The sequence below is a fragment of the Equus przewalskii genome, chromosome 18 (genome assembly GCF_037783145.1).
Source record: "Equus przewalskii isolate Varuska chromosome 18, EquPr2, whole genome shotgun sequence".
Taxonomy (NCBI): Eukaryota; Metazoa; Chordata; class Mammalia; order Perissodactyla; family Equidae; genus Equus; species Equus przewalskii.
The window spans coordinates 23,326,130-23,353,696 of record NC_091848.1 but is presented as its reverse complement, the minus strand read 5'-3'; the positions used below and the strand labels follow the sequence as shown (position 1 = coordinate 23,353,696).

The following is a 27,567-nucleotide window of genomic DNA, read 5'->3' as shown; positions in this document are numbered from 1 at the left end:
TTTTATTTCCTTCTACCTGAATTATTTTCCAACCGACATTCTTCCATTTGACTGTAAGAACATTTATTTATTTGTGTATGTATTCACTCATTTCATTCAACACCCATTTCCTGAGCAACCCCGTCATAAGGAAGGTGCTGGCACCGGGAGAGACCAGGGAGGTACAAAGGTGAGTGAGAAACTCTCAGTCCGGTTGGGGGAGACAGACGTGGAAACAGATCATCACAACATGGTGTGACAAGTAGTATGGGGGCTCAGAACCCTGCCACTGACTCTTCGTGATGCAGTCAGGGAAGGGGGGATGTCTGAGCTGGGTCTCCTGGAGCAAGCATTTTGTCCAGGTGAGAAGAAGGAGAAGGGCGTCCTGGTCTTGCACAGGCCCAGAGGCGCGGAGGAGCCATGCACGGCAGGGAGGATGCATTGACAGAGCTCGCCGGGCCACAGGGTTCAGAAAGGCGCTAACATTAAGGGCATGCTTAGCAGACATGGCCTCATTTGGACCTCACAGCCAGTATTCTCATACACTATTGGTGAGAGTGTAAATTAGTGCTAGCTTTTTATAAGACAATTTGCAACAGCTATCAAAATTTTAAAATATGTATATGATCTGATCCAGCAATTCCACTTTTGGGATTTATTTTAATGATATACAAATGAACAAAGATATATGTACAGGTGTCCATTTTAACATTAGTTTTAATGGGAAAACAAGTAGTGGGAGATAGGGAATACCCAAATGTCTGTGATAGTGTTAAAATTTACCCCCAAATTGATCCTCCTCCCTTCAAAGAGTGGAGTCAAATTACCCTCCCTTTGAGTGTGGGCTGTACTCATGACTCTAATAAATAGAATGCGGTGGAAGTGATGATAACAGACTTTCAAAACTAGGTTATGAAAAGCATTTTGGCTTCTTCCTCATTCTCTCTCGGATTACTCACTGTGGAAAAAGCCAGCCACCATGTTGAGAGGATACTGAAGCAGCCCTATGGAGAGACCCGTGTGGCAGGAACTGAAGCCTCTCGCCAACAGTCCTGTGAATGAGCCACTTTGGCAGTATATGCTCCAGCCCTTCAAATGGCCTCTGCTCCAGCTGATGTCTTGGCTGAAACCTCATGAGAAGCCTGGACCCAGAAGAACCCAGCTAAGCTGCTCTTGAATTCATTACTAGAGAACCATGAGATAATAAATGTTTGTTGTTTTAAGCTACTAAGTTTTGGGGTCATTGTTAAGCAACAACAGATAACAAATATAATATTAAATAATAAAAAGCTGGTTAATAAAGTGTTGTGCTGACATATAGTGGAACTCTATGAAGCTGTTAAAAATAATATCTTCTGCTTGAGATGTAGAAAACTAGAAAGAGTTCCATCCCCACACCTGCAAGATGATAAAATCTGGAAAATATGCAAATTCACAACTTTTCTTGAATTCATGAGAGAGCTGAGTTCACAAGGCAACTGTCTAACCTGAAATGGAAGGAAAGAGAAATGGGACTCAGCACTTGCCTGCCTGGGGCAGGCACTGCCATCCATACACTGGGAGGGAGAATTCAGCTAAAATTGTTAATGGTCTAGTGTGGTTTGCAAGAGAAAATAGAAATCCTGGGGACCAGAGACATAAGGGAAATTTGCATCCACTTGCAGACTTTTCTCCAATGACCTCACTGGGCGCTCACAAAAAAAAAAGGTTAGCAAGAGTCCTGGGAAAGCCTCCTTCCTGGCACAGACCCAGGGATGGGGAATATCCGTTGCTCTGGGAAAGGTATGAAAGTATGCTCAGAGGCTATTGCCCCATCTCTCCCACAGAACAAAAACAGAGCCAACTGCTGGAGGAAGGGCAAGAAACATTTATACCCTTAGGGGGTTGGTAAATCCAACTACAGCTGGGGGAAGATAACAGAGTAAAAACCAAACCTCTGATCCTGCGGGGCAGCAGGAATATGTGCTGGGCCCAGAACTACTGCTGAGGGAGGGACAGAAATGCTTTGAAGGTCACACCCCAAAGACCCAGGGACATAGTGCCTACGAGACGGAGATGTGGCAGAACAGAGCACCTTACCCCTCAGCCTCCTCCCCTCCCCCAAACACCAGGCTGACTAGCAGCATTGACTAACAAGTAACAGAGGAATACTGCCTGCTGGCAGAGCTACCAGAGCACGGAGAGACTCTCCAGCATACTGCAGGGAAACCTAAAGCTGAGGGTGGAGCAGAGACTGAGAGAAACATTTGGGCAAACAGGCCATGCTCTAAGCACAGGTGACACCTGAGGAATTTGAAGTGTGTGGTGTGCTTAGGGTAACTATAACAGCAACAAACCCAAGGATTGACACAGAGGAACGAAGACTGCAGGAAATGGGAATCACATGAGTAAGCATGGCAGCTTTTTTCCCTTATTATTTACATCTCTTTAAAAGATAATTGACTGTTTAAATAAAAAGTAATAACTATGTGCTGTGGAGTTTATAACATATGCAGAATTAAAATGTGTGAAAACAAGAGAGCAGAAGCCAGGAGGGGAGAAACTGAAGTATGCTGTTGTAAAGTTCCTATGTTATATGTGAAGTGGTATGAAATCGTTTGAAGGCACACTGTGATATCTTAAAGATATACTAAATAAAGTATAAGTTTATATACTATAAACTCTAAAGCAAACACTAAAATAACATGACAGAGTTACAACTAATAAGCCAACAAATGAGATAAAATAGAATTTTAAACACACAACTAATGCAAGTGTTGGCAGAACAAAAGGAGGAATGATACTAAAAACAGATTGGAAAAATAGAAAACAATTGTCAAGATGGTAGATATAAACATAACCATATCGATAATCATAGGGCCTAAATACCCCAATTAAAAGGGAGTGATTGTCAAATTGGATATTAAAAATAAGATTGCCCTGTGGCCTACAAGAAACCCACTTTAGATATAAAAACACAAAAAGGCTAAAAGTAAAAGGATGGATGGGGCCGGCCCCGTGGCCGAGTGGCTAAGTTCATGAGCTCCGCTTCCGGGGCCCAGGGTTTTGCCAGGTTGGATCCTGGGCTCACACATGGCACTGCTCATCAAGCCATGCTGAGGCGGCATCCCACATGCCACAACTAGAAGGACCCACAACTAAAATATACAACCATGTACTGGGGGCTTTGGGGAGAAGAAGGAAAAATAAAAAATAAAAATAATAAAATCTTTAAAAAAACAAAGAAGTAAAAGGATAGAAAAAGATATGTCAAGACTAATCAAAAGAAAGCCAGAATGACTATTGTCGACCTTAAATAAATAGCCAGTTATTTCTCCAGCAAAAATGGGTTTATTCAGCATCAGCAAAGAATTGTAATTCCTGGTATGCGACCATGGCAAGCCATGTGCAAGTGCTCTGCAAGAAGGGGAGGAGAAAGTCTTTTATAGAGGGGAAAAGGAAGTTGGAAGGGCTATTGTAAACAAAGAGTTCAGAGGTGTTGGGGCGTTTCATTGACTCAGTAGTGACAATCTCTCATTGGCTGAGCTTCTTGCCAATCAAGAAGAGGAAGTCTTTCTTCTTCCTGTTGGGCTCTGGTATCACCATAGGGCATGAAAACTCCCTCTGTTGGCCTCTGGACTCTAATTTTAGGAGGTGTCTGTTTACTAATTTTCACACTATGTTAATATAAAACAAAGTGGGTCTCGGAATAAGACTATGACCAAAAATAAAGAAGATCATTTAAAAATGATAAAGTGGTTAATCCTTCAAGAGGACATACCAATCCTAAATGTTTTATACTTCAATAACAGAGCTTCAGAATACACAAAGCAAAAACAGAACTGCAAAGAGAAATAGACAAATCCACAATTATAGTCAGCTATTTCAACTCCTCTCTTGCAAGAACTGATAAACCAAAAGAAAATCAATAAGAATACAGAATACTTGAACAACAGTATCAACTAATTTAACCTAATTAACATTTATGGAACACTGAATCCAACAGCAGAAGAATACACATATTCTTCTTAAGTGCACACAGATCATTTAACAAGACAACATTGTTATGGGCTGAATTGTGTTTCCTTATGTTTTGTTGGTCTCATCCTATTGATAGTGGTACTATCAGCTAGGAATGCCTGAGCCCCTTCTGCGGCTGTATAACTCATAGTGAGCCCCCCACAGATACTTCCCCTGGGGCCAATGTTGTGGCTGGACCAGCCTTTGTGGTTCTTATTAAGATTGCAGGATGCACTTCAGCAAAAACTATCAGGTAACTTTGAGGACGAAGATTTATTACTCACAAGTTCTGGAAGGTACACAGCACATCTGAGGGCCACACAGTGAGATCATAGAAAGAGAGAAACGGAGCAAGAAGGGGGAAGCCAAAAGAATGTTAAAGAAGAACAAAGTTAGAAGGCTAACAATACCTGATTTCACGGTTTATTATAAAGCTACAGCAATCAAAGCAATTTGATCTTGACATAAATATAAAAAATTGTATCAGTGGAAGAGAATAGACACATATATATGTGGACAACTGATATTCAACAAAGATACAAAAGGACTACAGTGAAGAAAGGATAATCTTTTCAATAATTGGTGCTGGAACAATCAGGTATCTACATGTAAAGCAATGAACTTTGATCCATATCTAAAACCATATGCAATTCTTAATAAGATTAATAGATTTCTCATCAGAGATCACTGAGGCTAGAAGGCAATAAGATGATATATTTAAAGTGCTTAAAAAAAAAAAAGACTTAACCAAGAATTCTGTATCCATAAAACTATCCTTCAAAACTGAGGGAGAAATTAAGATATTCCAGATAAACAAAAACTGAGATAATTTATCACTAGCCAAACTGCCCGACATGAAATATTAAAAGGAGTCTTTTGGGTAGAAATGAAAGGTTGCTAGACAGTAACTGGAATCCACGTGAAGAAATAAAGAACACCAGCGAACGTAACTACACAGTAAATATGAAAGAGATTATAAATATATTTTTTGTTTGTGTTAGCTCTGACTGCCATAACAAATTACTATAAACTGGGTGGCTTTAACAACAGAAATTTCTTTCTCACAGTTCTGGAGGCTGGAAGTCTGAGATCAAGGTGCCAGCATCGTCAGGTTCTGATGAGGACCTGCTTCCAGGATTATAGACGGCTGTTTTTTCGCTGTATCTTCTTCACATGGTGAAGAGCAGAGAGAGGGCTAGCTGTCTTCCTCTTCTTACGTGGACACTAATCCCATCATGGGGGCCTCACCCTCATGGCCTAAGTACCTCCCAAAGGCCCCACCTTCAAATACTGCCACATTAGGACTTCAGTATATGAATTTTGAGAGAACACAAACATTCAGTCTATAACATTGTTTATAACTCTTTTTTCTTTTATATGATGTAAAAGACAACTGCATAAAGCAATCATTATAAACCCACGTAAACCTGTGAAGATGGGTGCATAAAGATGTTATTTGTATGACGACCACAGCAAAAAGTGGGGGGAGGCAATGGAGCTATATAGAAACATTTTTTATATACTATTGAAATTAAGGTGGTATTAATCTAGATTGTTATAGGCTGAGATGTTAACTGTAATCTTCAGGGCAATCACTAAGAAAATAACTTGTTTTTGTTTTTGTTTTTGTTTTTGTTTAAAAGGTAGGGCTGGCCCCATGGCCAAGTGGTTAAGTTCTGCTCTCCGCTGCAGGCGGCCCAGTGTTTCATTGGTTCGAATCCTGGGCGCGGACATGGCACTGCTCATCAGGCCACGCTGAGGCAGCGTCCCACATGCCACAACTAGAAGGATCCACAACAAAGAATATACAACTATGTACCAGGGGGCTTTGGGGAGAAAAAGAAAAAAAAAAGTAAATGGAAGGACAAGGAAAGTAAAATTGTACCCAGAAAATGTCTATTTAACACCTAAGAAGACAATAAATGGAGAAACAGAGGGGGAAAAAAAGACATATAGAAACAAGGAGCAAAATGGCAGACATAAATCTTACCTGAACAGTAGTTATGTTAAGTATAAATGAGTTAAACATTCCAATTAAAATGCAGATATTGGGAAAATTAGTGCAAAAACAATGATCGCACTATGTGCTGTCTATAAGACACACACTTTAGATTCAAAGACACAAATAGTTGAGAGTAAAAGGTGGAAAAATCTATACCATGAGCAGAGTAACCAAATGAGAGCTGGAGTAGCTATAGTATTATTAGACAAAATAGATTTAAAACAAAAACTCACCAAAGATGAAGAAAGACATTTTATAGTGATAAAAGGGTCATTCCATCAAAAATAAAAAAAATCATTGACACATAGGAGCCTAAGAACGGAGCCCCAAAATACATGAAGCAAAAATTGACAGAATTGGGGCTGGCCCCGTGGCCGAGTGGTTAAGTTCGCGCGCTCCGCTGCAGGCGGCCCAGTGTTTCGTTGGTTCGAATCCTGGGTGCAGACATGGCACTGCTCATTAAACCACGCTGAGGCAGCGTCCCACATGCCACAACTAGAAGGACCCACAACAAAGAATATACAACTATGTACTGGGGGGCTTTGGGGAGAAAAAGTAAAAAATAAAATCTTTAAAAAAAAAATTGACAGAATTGAAGGGAGAAATAGACAATACAACAACGATAATTGGAATCTTCAATACCCCACTTTCAATAATGGATAAAACAGCTAGACAAAAGACCAATCATGAAATATTCTTGAATGACACTGTAGACTAACTAGAACTAACAGACATCTGTGGAACATTCCATCCAAACAAGAGCACATTCTTCTCAAGTGCATATACAACATTCTCCAGGATAGATTATATGTTAGGCCATAAAACAAATCTCAATAAATTTGAAAGAACTGAATCATGAGTATGTTCTCCAACCATAAGGGAATGAAATTAGAAATCAATAACAGAAGGAAATTTGGGCAATTCAGAAATATGTGGAAGTTAAACCACAAACTCCTAGATAACCAATGGGTCGAAGAAGAAATCACGATAGAAATTAGAAAATAATTTGGGATGAATGATAATGAAAGCACAGCATACCAAAACTTGTGGGATGCATCTGAAAGAGTGCTTAAATGTTCTGGCTGCCTCTGAAACACCCAGCTCTGGCATCTCTACTCTAGTCAAAGGCAGGAGTCCTGAAAAACAACCTCAAGACTCTGATCCTCTAAGCATCTGCTCAGGAGATTGGTTTCAGGCATCCTCCAGTAAATGCTGCCTGGATCAAGGGATGAGCTTTCTCCTTCAAAGTCACAGGACTCTTACCACGTGTCAGTCTAACTCCTGCTTCCATATATAACTTTTTCCTTCATGGGGCCCTTCAGGGGACTCCATATCCTCTTGGGTCGAGGCTAGACTCCTCTGTCTGGCTTTTTCGGCCTCTCCAAGATGGCACTAACTTGATTTTTCAACTGTAGTCCCTACTACTCTCCAGTACCCTCCAGTCAGGCTCATCACCACCCAAGAGATTTTACTCCCTGTGGTCCAGCGGAAGGCGTACAGGCTTCAGGGCCAGACAGGCCATGATGCAAATCTTAGCCTGTTGTGTGATGTTGAGGGGTTCAGTTTCCACATAGTAAAACAGGGATTTTAAAAAATCTGCCTGTAGACACGCTATATGCATTACACAGTGTCAGGCGTATAGTAGGGATTCCTTATATGGGAATTATTATTATTATTATTATCCCTGCTATTCTCCAACTGTCTAGATCCTCTATGACCTTCAAAGTCTCTCCAAGGTCCAACCACCATAAAGTCATCTCTCACTATTCCTTTCCTCATCTAGTGTGGCTCTAATCAGAAAGCAATTGGTTAGTCACTCTCTGGCTATTATTGTATATCAACAAAAGTTTTTTCTCAACCAGGCAGTGAGCAACCTGAAAGGATATATTGTATTCTAGTCAAGAACACCTCTTCAGTGGTAGTACAGCATAGTGCTTAAAATCCTAGACACAGGCCCGCCTGGTGGCGAAGTGGTTAAGCTCTCATGCTCTGTTTTGGCAGCCCAGGATTCATGGGTTCAGATTCCCGGCACAGACCTCCTAGCACCACTCACCAAACCACACTGTCGTGGCATCCCACATAAAATAGGGGAAGATTGCCACACATGTTAGCTCAGGGTCAATCTTCCTCAAGCAAAAAGAGGAAGATTGACAACAGATGTTAGCTCAGGGCCAATCTTCCTCACCAAAAAACCCGATCTTAGACTCTCGAGCCAGACTGGATTCATAGCCCAGCTTCTTCATTTACCTAAGTGACTCTAGGCAAATCATTTGCCCTCTCTGTGTTCAGTTTCCCCATCTGTGAAATGGGACAGCAATAATAACAAGTGACACATAGAGTGGCTGTGGGGCTTAAATAGAATAAGAAGCGTGTCTGGCACATAGCATCTACTTAATTATTGCCTATTGAATAAATTGACTCAAAGACCAGAATGTTAGGCAGGTAGTTGCTGAAATTAAGTTGACTGGCACAAGTCAATCTCCTTCCACCATAAAAATTAAATTTGGCAACACACTAGTCACTTTGGTAAGTTTGCTTGATTAGAGTGTTAAGAGCAACATAGTAAGATAAAATAGTTGTAGCCAAAGTTGTTTTTCAGGAAATGATTTGAGACTCAGCTGAAAGCCCTAAACCCCATAATTAGGAGGGTATCCTAATATACTGCCTAAATGTAAATGTAAATACCTGTGAGTCCTAAAAGATTGACTGTCATTGTCTTGTCTAATTAATAAAGGAAGGAGATAAGACCTGAACAGATTGCCTTTCAAAGATATTGAGTATTTTTTATGTCCAGAAGTTTTTGGTTTGTAAAATCACCTGGGAGTACGCATTATTATCCCCATGACGCAGCAGAAGAAACTGAGGCTCAGAGAGGTTACTCAAGAGGTTAGGCAACTCATGGTTACAGCTGATGAGTTGGCAGGGCCAGATTCAAACCCAGATATCCCTGACTCCCAGCTCACGCTCCTCCCATCCTCACAAAGTGAGGTCCTCAGGTGAGGCCCCGGTGACGTGACCTTGGGCGTCCACCTCAGACTTTCTGTGGATATGCACAGAGACAGACAGTGCTCCAGCTACCGAGTTTGAAGACTCCTGGTCACCCTTCTGCCTGAGGGACTGGTCTTCTCCTGGCTGAAAAGACTGTCTAGGTTTACAGAAATGTGCTCACGATCTTAGAGGAAAATGGAGACCCAACTTATGAGAGAAGGAAGCTGGCGCTGCCCCAGATCCACCACCTCTTGTGCAGAAGTGATCTCAGATGCCCTTTACCTCCCATCCCCCATCCCTGCCCCTCACAAACTCTACAGGCAGAGATGAAAGTGTCTGCTGTCGCACAAGGGCCACTTGCGGTTTCCCTCCCAGCTCAGTGCACCACTTGGGAGGGCCTTCAGCCACTTCTCATTATGTAACTTATTTCAGTTTCTTTGCCACAAGTGAACGAGGGCCAAAGGGAGGCATCTTCTTTGTTCTCAGAGCCTGCCCTGGAACTAGCCGCGTGCCATTCGGAAGACGCAGCTGTGCCGAGTGTCGAGGCAGCGGCTCTCCCTCCCTGGCTCCCCAGCCATGGCCTGGCAGCTCTCTGCAGTGGTGGTGCTCTTCGTGTCCCTGGCTGGTGAGTGATGCACATGATTTCCATGGTGACTCTGCCATGTCTGGTCCTATTAAATTTAATGCATTCTAGCGTACTGCCCAAGGTGGGTCAGGACAGACTGAAGCAGCTGTAGTAGCTGCAGCTCCTGTGGGCACTTGGCTTGGGAGCATCTCCTGCTTACTACTGCACACATGTGGAGCACATCTTCATTTTTTTCCAAGGGTTTTAACAGTTTGGACTTGTTTTCCATGAGTCAGGTAGAGTAGCTGTCAACCCCAGAAGACAGTGACACTGTCTCTGGTTCCCAATTGGGTTCTGGGCACCTTATCAGGGAGAGTTTGTAGAAATCACTTAGATTTAAGAGATGGAGAACTGAATCAGGGCTTAGAAATGGATTCTTGCTACATTGTCCAGGAAAAGCACATCGTGTCTTGCTTTTCCTGTTTTTTCTCAAACAGAAATGCTATATGTATATTACATAAACTGAATCGTGAAGATGAATGAGATGTGGTGTAACAAATTGTGCCATTTCAGAAAGGTGTAAGACAGGGTGTCAAAGATTTTTTTTTTTTTTTAAATTACCGTTATACTTCAGATCAGAGAGGTTGTCTGGGAAACTGAGCTTTTAATGATTATTTCATGTTCCTACCCGCTGCTTTCACCAAGAACATTTTCTTCCTAGGACATTGAGGGCTCTTGTGTGCTGTTGTCAAGTTTGCTGGTTAATTCGCAATTCTTTCTAGAACCACTGAATTGAAAATGTGAGGGAACTGGCTCTGTCCACACGGCCCTGCTCACATGCTAAAATGGGGGACACAGTGGCACTTGATTGTAACATGAATTGTCATGAAAGTTGGGTGAAGGGTCAGGCGAGTTGTCCCAATCTAAGTTGTTTTTCCTTGTGCCACACTTTCAGAATTAGAGTTTCACATTCTTTTGGAGGCTAAAGGGGAAGTCCTCATTACATTTAGCAGGGCAAGCTAATAAAAAAGCAGATCTCCTTCTAGCAACAACCTTCAGGGACCTGGGTGTGAGCGCCAGTTCAATGGCTGATAGATGTCTGGCGGATTCAGGAACGCAACGAGCGCTCCATCAATGCAAGGGCAGGTGGAGAGAAAATGCCCATGTTGCCCTTTCCTCTCTGGGCAGCAAATTCTCAGAGGTGAACTGAGTGAATGAAGCATGTGAAGGTGCTGGAAAAGGTTTCATTTTCCAGATGAAAGTACTGAGGCAGGTGAAGGAATTGCTCATGATCACTCAGCTAGCAAGTGGCAGCCCTGAGATTTACATGCAGGAAGTCCAGCGTCAAGGTCTGTGCTCTGCACTCCTGTGCTGCACGGCCCTGCATGCAGCGGTTCAAGACATACTTGCTGAATCGAAGCAAAAACTATTAGCCATTGGCTAGGAGAGAAACAGCTTCTAGGTAAATTAGCCATTTAGTCTTTGCTTCTCTGGCTCCAGATTCCTCCCCTATAAAATGACGGGATTTAAGTTTGTATCTAAGTCTAGGTTCAGCTGCACGTAAGGGACAAGCCCCCAGATAATAATGAATTAAACAAGAGAAATGTTTGTTTGTCTCTCAAGTGAGAACAAGTCCAAGACCAGGTCTGATGTGGGGGCTCGTGATGTGGACCCACCATCCTATGAGTGACTTCCACCTGCAAGGTCTCCTCATGGTTCTAGGTGTCTGCTGAGCTCCAACCATCATATACAAGTGGCAAGCTGGTTACAGGAGGAAAGTGGAAAGGCAATAGAGAGGCCATGTAGGTGATGGAGGTCCCTTCATGCAGCCTTCCCCGAAGGCCCACATAACCCTCCCACTTCTATCGCCTTGACTCAAACTCAGTCACACGTTCCCACCTAGCTGGAAGGGAGGCTTGGACCTAGGGTTCTTTATTCCAGGCAGCAAGTGCTCTGCTTGAACTCATGATTCTGTTATCAAGGAAAAAGGAGAGACTGGATTTGGGGGTAGTCAGCCAGTAGTCTCTGCCGCAGGGCTAGAGCCCCTTCTGTTCAAGGGTTCTCTTTGAATCTCAAGTCCCACAGGAAACTAACAGAGGTAGGATTTACATCTTTTTGCTAAAAGGTCTAAGGTTAGGCTGTGAAACTGTGAGCAGAATCTTGCTAAGGGCCCACCCCTGCCACCCCGCACGTCTAAAAACGGTCTTCCTGCTGCACCCAGCTGGGCTGCTTCTGCTGCCCAGGGAGGTGCCAGAGAAAGTGCTCGGAGGCTAGCCTCAGTTCCCTGCCCCTGGATGTGGCCACGGGGCTCCATTTACCCCCCCAGCTGTGATCCTTAGAGCTCTGCAGGCAAAGTATAGCCTCCAAGACCTGCCACTCCTGCTCCCTGCTGGGCCCCCAGCTCACCTCCCGTTCCCCACACCCTCCTTATGTTCCATCACGACCCCCTTGCTGTTCTCCAGAGCCTCCGTGCCTTTGCACACCCTCTTCCTGCTGCCTGGAAGAATTTCTCCTTGTGTTGGATTCCCACCCGCCCCATAGAACTTGGGGCCTGCCTCCACGATAACACTTGTCCACTTGAAGAGTGTGGTCCCTTTTTGTATCTGCCTCACAAGGCTTTGAGCCTCTGAGAACCAAGAACTACCCCAAGTGCCTGGCCTGGAGCTTGGCTCAGAGGAGGCTCCCACATATCTGCTAAGTTGAGTGTGGCAGGGAACCAGGCAGAGGCTATCTGGGAGGGACCGACCGTAGGGAAATACCTAGAAAAGCCCAGTATTGTCACTGACTTTCCCAGGGCCTGGCCCACGAGTCATCTCTCAGTTCCACCTGTGGGTTATCGGGGAACCAAAACCTTCTCACACCTCTTCCTGCAGCTCACCATCGAGCAGACTTCAAGCAATGGGCCAGGGCCCTGAGGTACTTGTTTGCTCAGTCTCCTGAATCCTGGAGAGGAGATGCTGGGGTGCAGCGGTGGGGACTTGACAAGTCAGCATGCAGACTCCAGGGCTGTGTTCTTTTGAGGAGAAGGAGGGTCGAGACAGAGTCTGAGCTATATCCTACCCTTGCTTCTACACACTGCCTTCTTTGTGGGTTTCAGACAGACCTGTGAGCTTGACTAAACCTGATGGGGTCAGAGGTCCCATTTAAAAACTGTGACCCAATTTTTACAAAGATTGGTCATATATGTGTGGTCATATGTATAGATTTTGTAAAACAGAGTATTTCTCGGGGTATTATTTCCATTTAGTACCTAACACATGAACTTTATGGGGCATATTACAATGCACAGCACACCTAACCCGGTCAGTTTTCCATCTAATCACCTGACCCCCTTTTATACCCTACACTCCCACAGGGAGATGGAGAGAGGAGGGGAGGGCAAGAGAGGGGAAGGAGTAGAAGGTTTGAACAGTATTTCCCAGACTGGTTCAGTCTGTAACACACTCTGACCAACTTTTGGTCACTTTTGGTCCAGCCACCTGCCAGCCCAGCCTGTCCACTACAAAGTCATGTACCATATCAAGACGCCATAACTGCCATCACCTCCAGCCACTCCTCAAATACTGCCTACACACCAAGCACACCTTGACGGGGCACCATGAGTCTTCTTGTCCTGTTTGGGATGCTGTGCATTCGTGAGTGACCACTGTGCTTTTTTCCCCTTCTTTGAGTTCCTTCATCACTACTGAGAGAGGTGTTCTAATCACATTATTAGGAAGAAACCTCCTTTTACAGATGTGTTACTCAGTTGAGGAAATTCTACTCAGTTGAGACGATTTGCTTTAACTCATGAGCACGAGCTGTACACAGTGGGATTTTGTCAAGGACCTAATGATGTCCCCAAGAGAGCAAAAAGCAAGTGATGTCCAGTCTCTGAGAGTTCCCGGCAGCAACCTTTGCTTTTTACTACAGGATATTCCTAGAAACCACATCTGAGAGTGAATTTTCTTTCTCCATAGTAATAGTATGAACTGAATGGGGTTCCTGTTGGATTCCTGACCGAGGAAACAGCCCCTCAGGTTGAGCCCAAATGAATTATGAAAATAAATCTCCAACAACTGTCAACCTTCATAACAATCCTGAAAGGAAAAATCTTGCTCCAGGCTCTATAATGTGGCCATAAGGTTCCACACATAGTGATTTTACAAAGACTTACAAAGTCAACCTCCAGCCCATAAAATCCACGACTCTCAAGTATGATACATTTCACTTATCCAAATAAACATTTTAGATACAAAAAAGAGTCTTTAATGATAGTCTCCAGTAACTTAATGTCATTAATAATAAGTCTTTTTGAAAGTTATCCAAGGCTATGTGAACTACCACTTTTCCCCCCCATTTGGCAAGCCAGCTGTGCAGAAATAATTCCTAAGTGTTACCACTGGGTTTAAAGTTAGAACTTTCCTTTGAGAAAATAATCACTATTTTAGTACATGAGCCTTTGAAAGCCTCACCAAGGACCTCCATTATGAGGGTTTGGTGAATTGAGGTCACTGGAAGGGCGCCTACTCTTTTCTCCTCTGCTGCTGTTTCTTCTCTCACCATTCCTCCCAGTGAGGCACCCATCCCCACCCATCCCCAAATCCAAGGGCAGGCTTTGGTCCAGGCAGGGGCTCAAGTCTCAGCTCCAAAATTTATTAGTGCTGTGATTGTGGTCAAGTTGATGGAATTTACTAAATCTGAGTGTCCTCATCTGAAAGATGGATAAAGACAGTACCCATCAGAGGGTTTTTGAGAGGAGTTGGTAAAAGATGACCCTTGACTTGAGGCCTGCCATAGTAAGTGTCTAGTAACTTGGAATTTTTAGTGTTGTTATTCTAGGAATAGTAACCACTTAGAAATGTATTGAATGGAAGAGGGAGATAGTACCGGAGTTTATGGATGATTTCGATGAGATGTGAACTTCAGGACTCTACAAACACCAGCATAGAGTGAGCTCCCATCCCTTCTCCCCCATGTTCACCCAGGTCACTGCCCAGCACAAGAAGCTACAGCTCCAATGAGCGTAAATACAGTGAAACCACTGCACAGAACAGGCAGAGCCATCTCTCTGTGTGCCTGACCGTAAACACCTAAGGAACATCATTTGCACTTTGTCCAATTTTCTGGCTTGCCACATGCCTGGAAGGAGACAAGGATAGGCCTATTCTGGTTGGAAAAAAGCCAGAGGACTTTGCCCTTAAGGGATGGCCCAGGAGAGAACCTGTGACAGTAACACACGCTGTGGGTATGCTTAATGGTCCAGGAAGACTTTCACTTAAACCAACTTGTTTGAGGCTTACCACAATCCTAGAAGGTCTACAACACTCTTATCCTCACTTACGCATTCAGTTATTTATTCTTCCACCCCACACCCACCGAGCACTTTCTATGCACTGGCACTGGTGGTGCAAAAAATACACGCAGTTCCCACCTGGAGGTTGCTTTTAATGTTGTGGGAGAGACGTACAGTGAATATAAGCCAATAAACAATTTTATAATCAGGACTGATATTCTGCTGGTACACACTGTCTGCCCAAGCTTATTATTAAATGTTTGAAAACCATCCCCTCATATAATTACAAGTTGTGACTAGTGCAGTGAAGGCAATGAATACAACACTGCGATGGACAATCATGGGGGTGGGAGCTATTTTATGTTAGGAGGAAGGGAGGACTCTCTGAGGAGCTGACATGTAAGCCAAACCATAAAGGACAGCCTACCAGAGGTATCCAAGCAGTTACAGCTTAATTTTCTTTCTTAGTTGAGAAAGGCTGGGCCATTCAAAATGTGAAGTAAAGAAATGACTGGAACTGGTCTATACAATATTTAGAAAAACTGGTGGCAAGATTAAAACATGGAAGGGAAATGAATCTCTCATGATTGGAGGTAATTATGCATAGATTGGATGAACATGTGGCAAATATCCATAGGTACAATTCACACATCAGATTAGGGTTTGGACTAGATGATCTTTAAGGCCCACTTTGGACCTGGGATTATATGATTCTATGCAAACGGTACAACTCTGCGTAAATCTTTCTCACCATTGTTCCTGCAGCCCCAGCTCTATCAGGTCATCACAGCGGCACCCCACCCAGGAACACTCTCTACCTAGGGACACTCTCTGGAGTCACATTTGAAGATGGGGAATGAAGAGGCATCGACACTTAGATAGCTCGCTGAGCATGATCACTTTGGGGTGTTAGTACCACACACCCCACACAGTCAAAGGGGCTGCATGCAGAAGGGTATCTGCCATAGGATCACAAGCCTGTAAAAAACATGAGAGCAACCAACACATTAAAACTGTGGCCTCGCGGTAGAATCTTGGGTAATCTTTACTTCATTGTTATATTCTTGTAAATTTCTCCCAAATCTAAAAATATGCATGTTAATTTTTAATGACGAACCATTAAAATGGAAGCGGGAGAGGGACTCTCTCCCTCGCTCATGTGAGCTATTACTTATTTGTTAATGCTTTTGTTTCCTAATTTGCAGTGATTTTGTATTATGGCAGTCACGTCAGAGCGAATGTGTTTCCAGAAATCACAGACTATTCTCAACCGACCACAGCGGCAACCATACAGACCAGAGCGCAACCTTCCCTCTCGCAACCAACTAACCAAGTGCCTCACAAAACTTTGGCAACAAGATCAATGGATGGTCAGGTCACCTCTCAAACAGCTGCCACAACCGTCAACCCTGAGACCCCAGTCACACACACGACAATAAAAACTGCAGCAGCAACTTCCCTGGTAACTACAAACAGCACCCTGTCCACCAGCCCAATAACCAACACCCTACTCACAACTCTGGCTACACCCGACAACACACACACCACCACTCCAGTCACTGAGGCTACAATCGGCCCCAGTGCAGGTCCCGGTTCACCGCCCACCACCATCACCACCACCTCATCAGCCTATACAACTGGAACCAGGTCATCGACTGTCAGCCACACAACTGGGAAAACCACCCAACTCAGTAACCAGACCACCCTTCCAGCAACTTTGTCCACCTCACCACACAACAGCACAACCAGCCAGAATCCCGCTCACTCCACCCACACCCCAGGACCAACCACAGGCACATGCAATACCACCCAAACGGCCTCACCTACCACCACGGCTCCTGGGCCCACCCTCGCACCTCAGCCCTCGTCAGCCAAGACTGGAATGTACCAAATTCTAAATGGAAGCAAGCTGTGCATCAAAGCAGAGATGGGGATACAGCTGACAGTTCAAGACACAAAGTCGGTAAGTTGGGACCATAGGACTGTAACGCTATCTTCAAAAATTCTGAGTGGAGTTTGCCTTGCCAAGAATGAACACTCCTCTGCATCTTCTGTCTTTTAATGAAATGAATAGCTGTGAGCTCCTCTTTCTCCAATGTGCTCCATTAAAAGGTGAATCTGTTTTAGAAGACATATAAAAAGAGAAACCAAGGGTGACTGTTTGGAAAACACGCCAAAATTTTAAATATGCGCATCCATCATTTTTAGCAGGCAGAGTGTTGGGGTGTGTCCAGTATGGACCCCAACCTGGCCCTACCCCTCCGGATGACTTTCAAGCCTCAGCAACTTTCCTGGGAAATGAGAAATTTGTATTAGATGGTCTCCATGGTTCCAGCCAGCTGTGCCATTAATGTGAAAAATCCAGATTAACAAGAAGTTGGGGGGAGGGGGGACGGGTGGCTAAGATTCTTTGTAGTACCTTTCAACCTATTTCCTTTAACAAAAATTAAATTCCATGCAGTTTATCAGGAATATACCTATCAGGAATTATCCAGAAATTCTTCTCTGTGAGAGAACTCCATGTTAAAAAGTGTTTTGAATCTAACAGTTTGGAAATGAGAGTTGTCTTCCAAGGACTTAGAAATTCTCAAGTGAATACCCACGAGCCTTGAGTTTCCGGCTCACGTCCTGGCCTGTGCTTCTGGTTCCCTAGCTACAGTTTTCGTCTACATCTCATTGACCTGATCTGTCTTTTTTTGGTTTAGGCTTCTCCACCTCAGGGATACTTCAACATCGACCCCAACACAACTCAAGTCTCAGGGATCTGTGGCTCCCGAAAATCCAACCTTCTCTTGAATTTCTGGGGCGGATTTGTGAATCTCACATTTACCAAGGTAAGCACTGAGCTCCTTCCTACTAGCTGGCTCTGGCATCGCTTTCCCTTCCCTCACCCTGTGGCCTAGTGGTGCAATCCCCCACTTCACTTGAAGTTCCAGGGGAAATAGATCTGAGAGCCTTTTGAGGTATTCTCTGATAAGAACGAGGGGCATGGAGATGGAGAGGAGGGAAGTGTCGACATCTCATGTTTGCCTTCTTCCTCCTTCGACCTCCTTTGTGCAGCCCAAGAAGGGCTTCGAGGCCTCTTAGAGGAGATTTGGCCTTGGGGAGCCTGGCCACAGGTGCCCTTTGCAAAGCATCCAAGGAGGAAGTTGTACAGATAAACGGACCCATAGAAATTCCCAGTGGCACAAACAAACAGGATTATTCTAAAACCAAAATCAGATGTCACAATGGGTCTTTCCAACCACGGCAGGCAAAATTTAGGGACTAACCAGGTATTGGGTTTTCCAGACCATCTTCTGGAAGGGGGTAGACAGCGCAGTAGCATGGAAAGAGCACAAATGTGCGGTCAGAGAGTCTTGGCTGCAAGTTTGATCCTCACTTGTTCTCCTTGTGACATCAGGCAGGCAGCTTAACCTGTTTGAGCTTTATTTTATCATTTAAAAAATGGGAGAAAGGTATTAAAGATCACCTCTGTAGAGAGCGGTGTCCAGTACATGGAAAGTAGTTGTGCAACAGCCAGTAGCTATGATTACAGTGACCGAAATGGGTAAATGTCTTGGGGGTACAATACTGGTCATCCCACTCTCAAAGGAGAGACTTGTCCCTGCTTGTCCCAAAGTGTCTTTCCAATAGGCCAAGTAAGAGCCAGAGAGGAGGCCCCTTGCAGCTGGGACTCACCTGTCTAATGTGACCTCTGAAGTTAGAGGGGATCTTGGTTAGCAGCTCTTGGAAGGGAATGAGCATAGACTTTGGGGTCAGACCAATCAAGATTGACTCTCAGCCGTAATACTTACTAGCTTGGTGATCTTGGACTAGTTGGGGCATGTTTCCTAATCTAGCAAATGGAAATAATTACACCTACTTAGTAGGACCCTTGGGAGAATTAGAAATGGTCTCTGTAAACCATCTAGCACTGTGCTTGGTACGTGACAGTGTTCAATAAAGAGGGGGTTGTTATCATAGTTGTTGTTGTTATTATTAACTTGATCTCAAAGGCTTTATCTTCCTCGTGCCTACTTTTCTCCTTAAGGTAGAGATGCCCTTGAGAAATCAGTGGTTTCCTTTCAGTATCAAATGGGGAAAACATAACCCCTCACACGAGAAGAACATTCAGGGCAGAGTAAGTGCTCCATTCCTGGACAACAGAGGTTACACTGTAAAGGTGTCAGGAAGTTTTTAAAAGTCACTTCAGCAAATGGCAGAGGATAGAGAGAGAAGCATTTATGCCTCCGTTCAGGGCTTGATTCCACCCAGACGACTGCCTGTGTGAGTAACTGCCTAAAGGAAGGCATCGGAACCCCCAGCATTTGTCTGTGGCACACAATGGCCACTGCTGCCAGGCCTGAGGCAGAACGGCAAGCAGGAGTTTCTTTGGCTCCTGTCCAGGTCTCTCTTTGCTCCTTTCTTCTACCTCCTGAGGCCCCCATCCCTGCCTTCCCAGAATCAGGCTGGGCTCTGTTTGATCAGACTCCACCCAGGTATAGAATCCCTGCCTTTCTGGAAGTCCTCTGTGCCTCCAGACGTGTGGGCAGGAAATGAGTGCCCAGATAGAGTTAGAAGGACCAGCAAGGTCTCCCTCCCTCCATCCACTTCAGGAAGGAGCAAGGTGAGCCACTCGCAATCCAGAACCCCAAGCATTGCAGTAGCTGCTCTTCCTGAGTCTCGCCAGCCAAGTTCACTTTATTCATTCCATTCCCCCGGCACCCATTCCCCGAGAAGCTACCACCTTAGCCATGTGAAGAGGAACTCTGCTTTCAGGCTCAGAGAAGGTCAAAGTTCCCACCAGCCTTAGTCCTTCTGGGAAATTTCTGCATTTTGAAAGAGAACTTGGTTAAGCCCAAACGGTGGCCACAAATTCAAAGATTACAGGGGCTAAGCATAGAACTTAATGAGGGAAGTAGGCTAGGAAAAATTTCTTCTTCCTTGAAATGGGTAGTCCTTATTTTTCATTCTCCCACTTTTGATGAAGACTACATTTTTCCATTAAATCTGCATAAGCAAAATGTTAGAGTAAATGTGAGATGAGAAGTGGCAAGCCTCAGTGGTGAAGAGACAAAGGCAGGGGTAGGGACTGCCCGTCTTCCCCACAGGGGGCAGCCAGTCCTCAGCTCTGGCTCGCGGTGCCAGTGGCTGGGCTGGCATCTAGCCCCAGGACTGTCCCTGTCTTTTATGGTGGGCACTCATTCTGGATGGTTGGGTGTCCATTCTGAGTGGCTACTGCCCTACTGTGCCATTTGCTAAACCTTTTACATATCCCCTCTGTCTGGTGATAATGGGAGACCCGTGTTGCCAGATCTTCTGATTGTTCAAGAGAAGGCAGAAATCCAGATCTTTTTTTAAAAGCACGTGATTTTTTAGCGTTGGCAACACATTTTTTAAAAATTTGAACACTATGCTGGACAAGCAAAACATACCTGTGGGTCCACTTTGGCCTGTGGACCCCGGTGGACTGTCTAGATGGCAGGAAAGCCATCTAGATTCTTCCACAAGAGAAATGGGCTCAGCAATTCCGTCAGCCACTTTTTAATTGTCACCACCGTCTAGACCAGCGTTTCTCAACAGCAGCAGTATTAACATTTGGAGCCAGATAAGTCTCTGTGATGGACGCCCTCCTGTGCTTGTGGAATGTTGAACAGTATTCCTGGCCTCTACCTATTTGATGCCAGTAGCAACATCCAACCCCAGTTGTGACAACCCCAAATGTCTCCAGACATTACCAAACGTCCCCAGACATTACCAAATGTCCCCTGGGGGGCAAAACCACCCCTGTTTGAGAACCACTGCTCTAAAGAAAAAGAGCTCCTTGGAAAATAGGAGTTTACATTAGTTATAACATAATAAATGTTATAATTGAGAGCCAAGTTGTAGAAAGATAGCCGGATGCTGATTTATCAACCAATTTATCAATAAGAATTTACTGAGCACCTACTTTGTCCCCATCACTGAGCTAGACATTACAGGAGAAAACAAAAGTCAGAGAGGCTGTAGTTCCAGCTTTCAAATCATGTAGAATAATTTGTAATTTTAAAAATTGAAACACTGCCAGTGATAGAAACGTAAAGAAAAATCTGCCTTCTAAACTGTCACTTGATATTGGACAAGTTGCTAGCTCTCTCACTGAGCCTCAGTTTCCTCTTCTGTAGGATGGAGCCAACCAGCACCTCTTTGATTGGGCTGCTGTGAGGGTGATCTGGGCTGGCATCTGTGAGAGTGCTGAGCAGGGGGTCTGGCTCATGGTGGGATTAGGAGAGGTGGGTTCCCTTCTCATTTCTCTCAGTTTTATCTTTTCAAGAACTGAAAACCTTCCCACATCAGCATCTCATTTGATTAAGGTGGCTTGCTGAAAGTCGTTCAGCCCCTTCAGGTGCAGGATAAATATACCTTTCTTCCCCCCACTCCCCACAACTTCCTTCCTGCTTGGATAGTTAGTTTTAAAACCGTCTTTCTGCCCCTTTGTGTAGAGTTTATTTTTGTGTGCTCCACACTATCGCTTTCTCCTCCACCTGGTTGGCGGGGCAGCTCAAGGCCCCCAGCCCTGGCTCCGGGACGTGGGAGGAATCAGTCACCCAAGGGAAGAGGCAGCAGGGCCAGGCAGTGTATCAGCCAGCCGAGTGTGGCAATCCAATGCTGCCCACCCACCTGGTGCTTCCCCAGGCCTTTCAGGGGCCTTTGGAGCCCTCTTAGCTTATAGATTCCTGAGAGCTGTTAGAATTCAAATGCAAACATCCTCAGAGGGCGCTATTTAGAATGTCCCACGTGGGCTGTACCATTTCCTGCCCTGTTCTCCCTCTGCCTGGAATGCCCGTCCCACCCCTAAGCCCCCTTTTGCATTCATCCTTTAAGATGGCTCAATTATCTTCTCCCTATGAAGTCTCCCCTTTCCCAACCCCATCTCTACCCCGGGTAAAACCAAGAGATTTTCTTCTCTTGGTTTCCTGAGCCTCCTTTAATGCACCTGTCACACATTTTGCCATCTTGAAGGCAAGTCAATGACTTATTCACATGTCTTTCTAGTGCCCAGCCCTGACTTTGTATGTAATAGATCTTTAGCAAATGTTTGACAAAGAAATGAACCAATAATGGAGTGAATCTAAATTTCACAGAGAACTCTGGGCCAAGTTGCCAAGAAGTAGCCCAGCAGCTCTAAAAAATAGCCTCTTTGGCTTCCTTTTGCTGTGTCTAGAGCAAAGGTTTCTTGATGTAGTCACAACAATGCTGAGCAAAACAGGCCTGATTGATGTTGAAGACAGAATCCACATCCTAAACATCTGTGACTATGAAATTGCCACAATACAATTGCAGAAATCAAGGAGAGGACCCTGGGCCTCGCGGTCATTGGTATGCTGCCTTCCTGGGCAAGCTTGATTGGCTGTCTTATGCTGGACCCCATCCTTGCAAAGAAGGATGTTAAGGTTCCTTGAGGAATTAGGATCTCTTTGATGAGATATTGTGGAGCTCTCTTTAGATACGGGCAGTGAGGAGCCACTGTGTCAGCATCCCATTGGTTGAAGAGTGAGTTGGCACTGTTGCAAGTAGTCCCTTCAAATAGACATTCTGTGAGTGCTAAAGTGCCATATTCGGCTGTTAGGAGTCCTTGGCCCCCTTTTGTGAATGCTGATGGGTACAGAAAGGATTTTTACTTTGTCTTCAAGAATCTGGCATGGGAGACATTTGTCAGTCTCCAACCCAAACCCCAAATGAGAAAACATCTGGCAGAGAATGATCTACTTGGGTGTCAAAGGAGAAAGCAGACATTATAAACTGCATACCGTGCGGCATGTCATTTACCCTGGGCTTTGGGTTGGATCTGACACCTGCCTGAAGCTCCCAACACCACCCCCCACCCCAAATCCTCTCCTCTGTATCCACCCAGCTCCCATCCCCCAGAGCTGAGGTTTTAGCTCGGGTTCTGTAATCAATAGGTTCTTTAATCAATCAACCTAAGCTTAGTTCACTTGCTTGCTCTTTCTTTCTTTCTCTTTGTAGTAGATCTAAGCTGTAAGAAATAGGTAAAAATTATCACTTGAGCTCAATGAGAGAGGTTTACTGGGAAGAGACAATCTAATTGATTATTACTGCTGTTAATAACACTAGTTAATTTGAGTAAAGACTCTGATAAGTTTTTTACATGGATTCCTTCATTTAATCCTCACATCAACCCAGGAAGTAAGTCTTGTCGTTATAATTCCCATTCTTTTACTGAACAAATAAAAAAATTAAATTTTAGAAATGTTCCCAAAGATTTGACAACTCAAACTAGGCTAACATGGGAAAAGAGATATTTTTTAAATAGTCTTAAAAAATTCTTAGCAACAATTTGTTCTCCCAAATAGGAGGTTAACCACTCTCTTTTTAACATTTCATAACCTTCTAATTTGTTCAGCAGCCTTGTTTTTCTTTGATGATGTGGACCACGAGCCAACAAGCTATGGCCCCCAGACCAAATGCAGCCTGCCACCAAAAAATGTACAGTCCCTAAGCTAAGACTGGCTTTTATGGTCTTAAATGGTTGGAAAGAAAAAGGAATATTTTGTGACACGTGAAAATCATATGAGGGGCCAGCCTGGTGCGCAGAGATTAAAGTTCACACGTTCTGCTTCTGGGCGGCCTGGGGTTCGCCGGTTCAGATCCCGGTTGCGGACATGGCACTGCTTGGCAAAAGCCATGTTGTGGTAGGCGTCCCATGTATGAAGTAGAGGAAGATGGGCATGGATGTTAGCTTAGGGCCAGTCTTCCTCAGCAAAACGAGGAGGATTGGCAGTAGTTAGCTCAGGGCTAATCTTCCTCAAAAAACAAAAAGAAAAAAAAATCATATGAAATACAAATTCAGTGTCCATAAATGAAGTGTTTTTGGAATGTGGCCACACTCATTTGTGTACGTGTTGTCTATGGCTGCTTTTGTGCTACAGTGTCAGACTTGAGTGGCTGCTACAGAGAACCAGAAAGCCCAAAATATTTACCATCTGGCTCTTTACAGAAAAAACTTGCCAACCTTTCATATGGAATAAACTTCAGTCCTATTCCCATTCAAATTGTACCAGATTCTGAATTTCCAAGCCTAAAAAAGTGCTTTGCTCTGGTTTAGATAAAAGATAATTTCCTTCCTTTAAGAACATCCTGTAACACCACAATGCTATAGAAAAAAAGTGGGCACAGTTGTCTAAATAAGACTCACTTCACATCAGCAGCATAAATTATCTAAAACTTGGAATCTCAAGGAAACTAAACATCCCCCTGCTCTTTTTTTTTTTTAACGGTAATTCACTTAACACATGCTTTTCCTGTACCATAAGATAAGCATCACCTCAGTCCCAGTCAGCATTTGGCTAATTTTGGCTCAGTCAAAACAGAAGAAAACCTGGACACAGGCCCTGTGCTGTGACATCAGCAAGATGAACTCTCGGTGAATGTGAGTGCGCGGCCGTCTGCTTTGGAAGGCCTCATTTTGGCATTAGCCCTATGGAGCACCAATCCTCATGGAGCAGGAAAGGCCCTTCCTATCATGGCTGGCTTAACAGGCGATCTGTGTGTCAGAAGGGCTCATGCCAGGTTTAATGCTTTGCTGTCACCTCTTGAAATTCTTAACGATTTTTTAATAAGAGATCTTGCATTTTCATTTTGTGCTAGGCTCACAAATTATATAGCTGGTCCTGCTTCCTATAGATGGCTACGTACAGGCAACAGCATGTCAGGGAATGTGAAAGAAAGCTCCTGCACAATGAATTTTTTGCTCCATATCCACATGTCCTGTGGAGGAAAATGTACGGCAGGATCTTGTAGAGAAGATCTTGCTTTGTCTCACTTACCAACAGTGTGAATCAGAGGTAGATGATGAACTCCTCCAAGCCTCTCTGTTCTCACCCATAAAATGGGCTGATAATATTTATTCCGTCCCAGGGGCTTGTTTTGAGGATCCAAGGAGGCAATGTGGGTGAAAGCATGCACTTGGAGAACTGGGAAACCCGTATAGAAATACAAAGCACACTTTCCTTAAGGATTGAGCAAGGAGATGCCGCAGGAGGTCTCCCATGGGGCTCTGAGCTGGCCTCATCACTGCTCTCCTGCTGCTCCTTAAATCAGTCTCACACTGCAGCCCAAGCGATTGGCAAAAACAAAGCCGTGCTCCTGTCACTGCCCTGCTTAAAACCCTTCAGTGGATCTTCTCTGCCCTTAGGACGCGGCAGAGGTCTTGTAACAGTGACTGTGGGCCCTGAAATCCAGGTACCTCTTAAGCTAAAATGAACCTCAAGGAAAGAATAACCTGAACAAATGGCATGTGAGAGCAACCCAAGAAGGGCCTGGGTCATAGATGTTTCTCTCTAAAACAAACGGATGGGCCAAGAACATCATTCAACTTATCTTGAGACTTGAGACTGAGCATCTCTAAGGAGGGAGGCAGGTCTTATTCTTGTGCCAGGATCTAGAGCAATACCTGGCCTGGAGCGGATATGAAAGAGAGGTTAACGGTGAGACTCAGAGTCAGGTAGCTTGGAGTTATAGCTTCCTCGGCCACCTGTTAGGGCTGGAACCTGGGGTGGGTCACTGAGCCTCCAGTTCCTCTCATGCTGCTGTGAGGATTAGGTAAGACACGGCATAGAAGTGCCTGCTTCAGTGCCTGGCACATGATGAGAAGCTGGGACATGGTAGGTGCTGCTCCATCAATTGTAGGATCTGGAGTTCACTGTATCAATAGCAGTGACCTTACTAAAACAGTTTGTATTTCCTTATATTGTGTAAGGACTCATCATTTTATCCACAAGTAATATGCAAATAGACTAGAATGTGGTCGAGATCATTACTGGTAAATTTCTTGAATGACTAGGTTTGAAACTTCTAAAAGTAATTCAATTTCAGACTCTGATTTTGGTTGCTCTACCAGTTTTCGCACTTCTTACCTGTGGATAGTTTTCTAATGAACGTTTAAAATCAGTAACACTGTAAACACCTTCTTTAAAGATAAAAACTCCTTTTTCAACGTACCCTTTCATATCTTGATTCAATTCTTTTTAATGTTTCATACCCTGAGTCTCTCGGGATATAGGAGGTTATGTGGCTATTTTCTGGTCTGTTTATTTGTTTTGTTTTTCCAAAAGGACAATCTCTGGATAAAATGTGGAGTGTTGTTTTATATATCTGGACACAGCCACCTGGGTCATCTTCTCCAGAACACCCGGTGATCTCAGGGAAAACCATTTCCTCCCAGAATCCCTCATGGTGGCCCCATCTAACTATTTTGGAGACATGAACCCATTAACCTGTTTAGAGTAATTGATATCCTACCCAAGAAAATGCATACACGATTTTGCACGCATTATTTTCCCCAGAGGGTTTATGGACCCCGGGAAGCCCACCCATGGTAGTGTCAGGGATGAGTGGTCTCAGTTTGAACCCCTTCCCTAACATACTAACTACTAGTAAAAGCTTAATATATGCCCCTCCAACTTCTCCATCTTCCAAATGTATTTGCATTTTAACAGGGGGAAACTTGGCCCAACTGAGGGGACTCAAATTGTACCAGTGGAATTTGAATGCCAGGCTCTAGCAATAGGCATGAAGTAGAGGAATCTTAGGCCAGGGGCAAGCCATTACTCATTATTCATTTATTGTGTGTTATATTTACTTTTCTTGAAATTTTCAAACACAATTATGGTTTCATACCAACACACTCCCAAGCCTCCTTATCAAGGATTTAATAGCTGGAATCCTGCCCAAACAACGTTTGTAAGCCAGGATCATAAACATAAAAACAGAGTCAGCCCGAATGTTAACACACTGCTATTTTGCAGGATGAAAACTCATATTATATCAGTGAAGTGGGCGCCTATTTGACCGTCTCAAATCCAGGTAAGGAGCTGGAGAAGGCTGTTCCCCCAGCAATAACACCGTGTTTCTGGTTCTGGTCATTTTTTATCCCATTGAATTTGCTAATCTTTGACGCTACTTTTGAGAAACAGACTGAGAGAGTACCCAGCAACATAACTTTGAGGGAACTTACTGTATCTTTGTGTGCTTCCTTTTGCTCATCTGCTCATGAAGGAGGTTGGACAACATGAGGTCGGAGATTACGATCAGCAACAATAGAGAGTTAGTGACTGCTCCACAGATTTGCTATTGATGCTACAGTTTGTTCTACACCCTTGGAAGCATGCATTTGTTCTGTGAAAATGGAGCGAGTGCCTGCTAGCTGCCAAGCCCTTTAGTGGGCCCTGGGGATCCATAATTATCCAAACATATAGTCCCTGCCCTCATGGAACTTACATTCTAGAAGGGGGAACTTTACATTCTATAAAATTATAATACATTGTTCAGCGGTGATCAGTTCTATGAGCAAACACAAGCCATATGGGGGTGGGGAGGACTGGAAAGATGCTTTAGGAAAGCAGGGAATACTTTAGGTATAGGTACTTTAGGGTGATAGAGAAGCCCTCAGGGGACAAAGGCCTCTCTGAAGAGGTGAAGCTTGAGCAGAGAGATGTCCCCATTTGGGGACATCTGGGCCTGGGCAAGCTATTTCCAGGTGGCAGGAACAACAGATGCACAGGCCCTAAGGAGGGAGCTCACTAGTGTGTTCAAGGACCAGCAGGGGCCAGTGTGCCTGAGAGAGTGAGCAAAGCAGCAGGTGAGGTCTGAGGGGCAGCCAGGCCAGAGCATGCGGGGCCTGTGGGCGAGGCAAGGTCAGCTCCAGATTTTATTCTTAAGTGTGAAAGGATGCCATTGGAGGGTTTGGTGTAAGGAAATCATCTATCAGATTTACCT

General features: G+C 44.3%; 1 protein-coding gene and 1 long non-coding RNA gene across 6 annotated transcripts in view; one reads left to right on the top strand and one right to left on the bottom strand.

Annotated features, from left to right (window-relative positions):
• The first annotated feature begins 9,275 nt into the window (after positions 1–9,275).
• LAMP3 (lysosomal associated membrane protein 3) overlaps positions 9,276–27,567 on the top strand; it is a 35,308-nt gene continuing 17,016 nt past the window's right edge. For 3 of the 5 annotated variants that reach the window (XR_011529368.1, XR_011529367.1, XR_011529366.1), the window contains exons 1-4: positions 9,278–9,593; positions 16,014–16,771; positions 17,514–17,642; positions 26,598–26,655. Coding sequence is in view for 2 of the 5 variants with exons in the window: in XM_008531049.2 (XP_008529271.2) it covers positions 9,545–9,593; positions 16,014–16,771; positions 17,514–17,642; positions 26,598–26,655 (994 nt within the window). In the remaining 3 variants the exon portion in view is untranslated. Of the gene's footprint in view, positions 9,594–16,013; positions 16,772–17,513; positions 17,643–26,597; positions 26,656–27,567 lie in introns of all 5 variants that reach the window. The other 2 variants (XM_008531049.2, XM_008531047.2) reach the window with 2 other exon arrangements.
• On the bottom strand, positions 16,852–27,098 carry LOC139077104 (uncharacterized). The gene is made up of 2 exons (XR_011529369.1): positions 26,807–27,098; positions 16,852–16,926 (listed from the first exon to the last, which is right to left on the bottom strand). It is a non-coding gene; the product is annotated as an uncharacterized lncRNA (long non-coding RNA).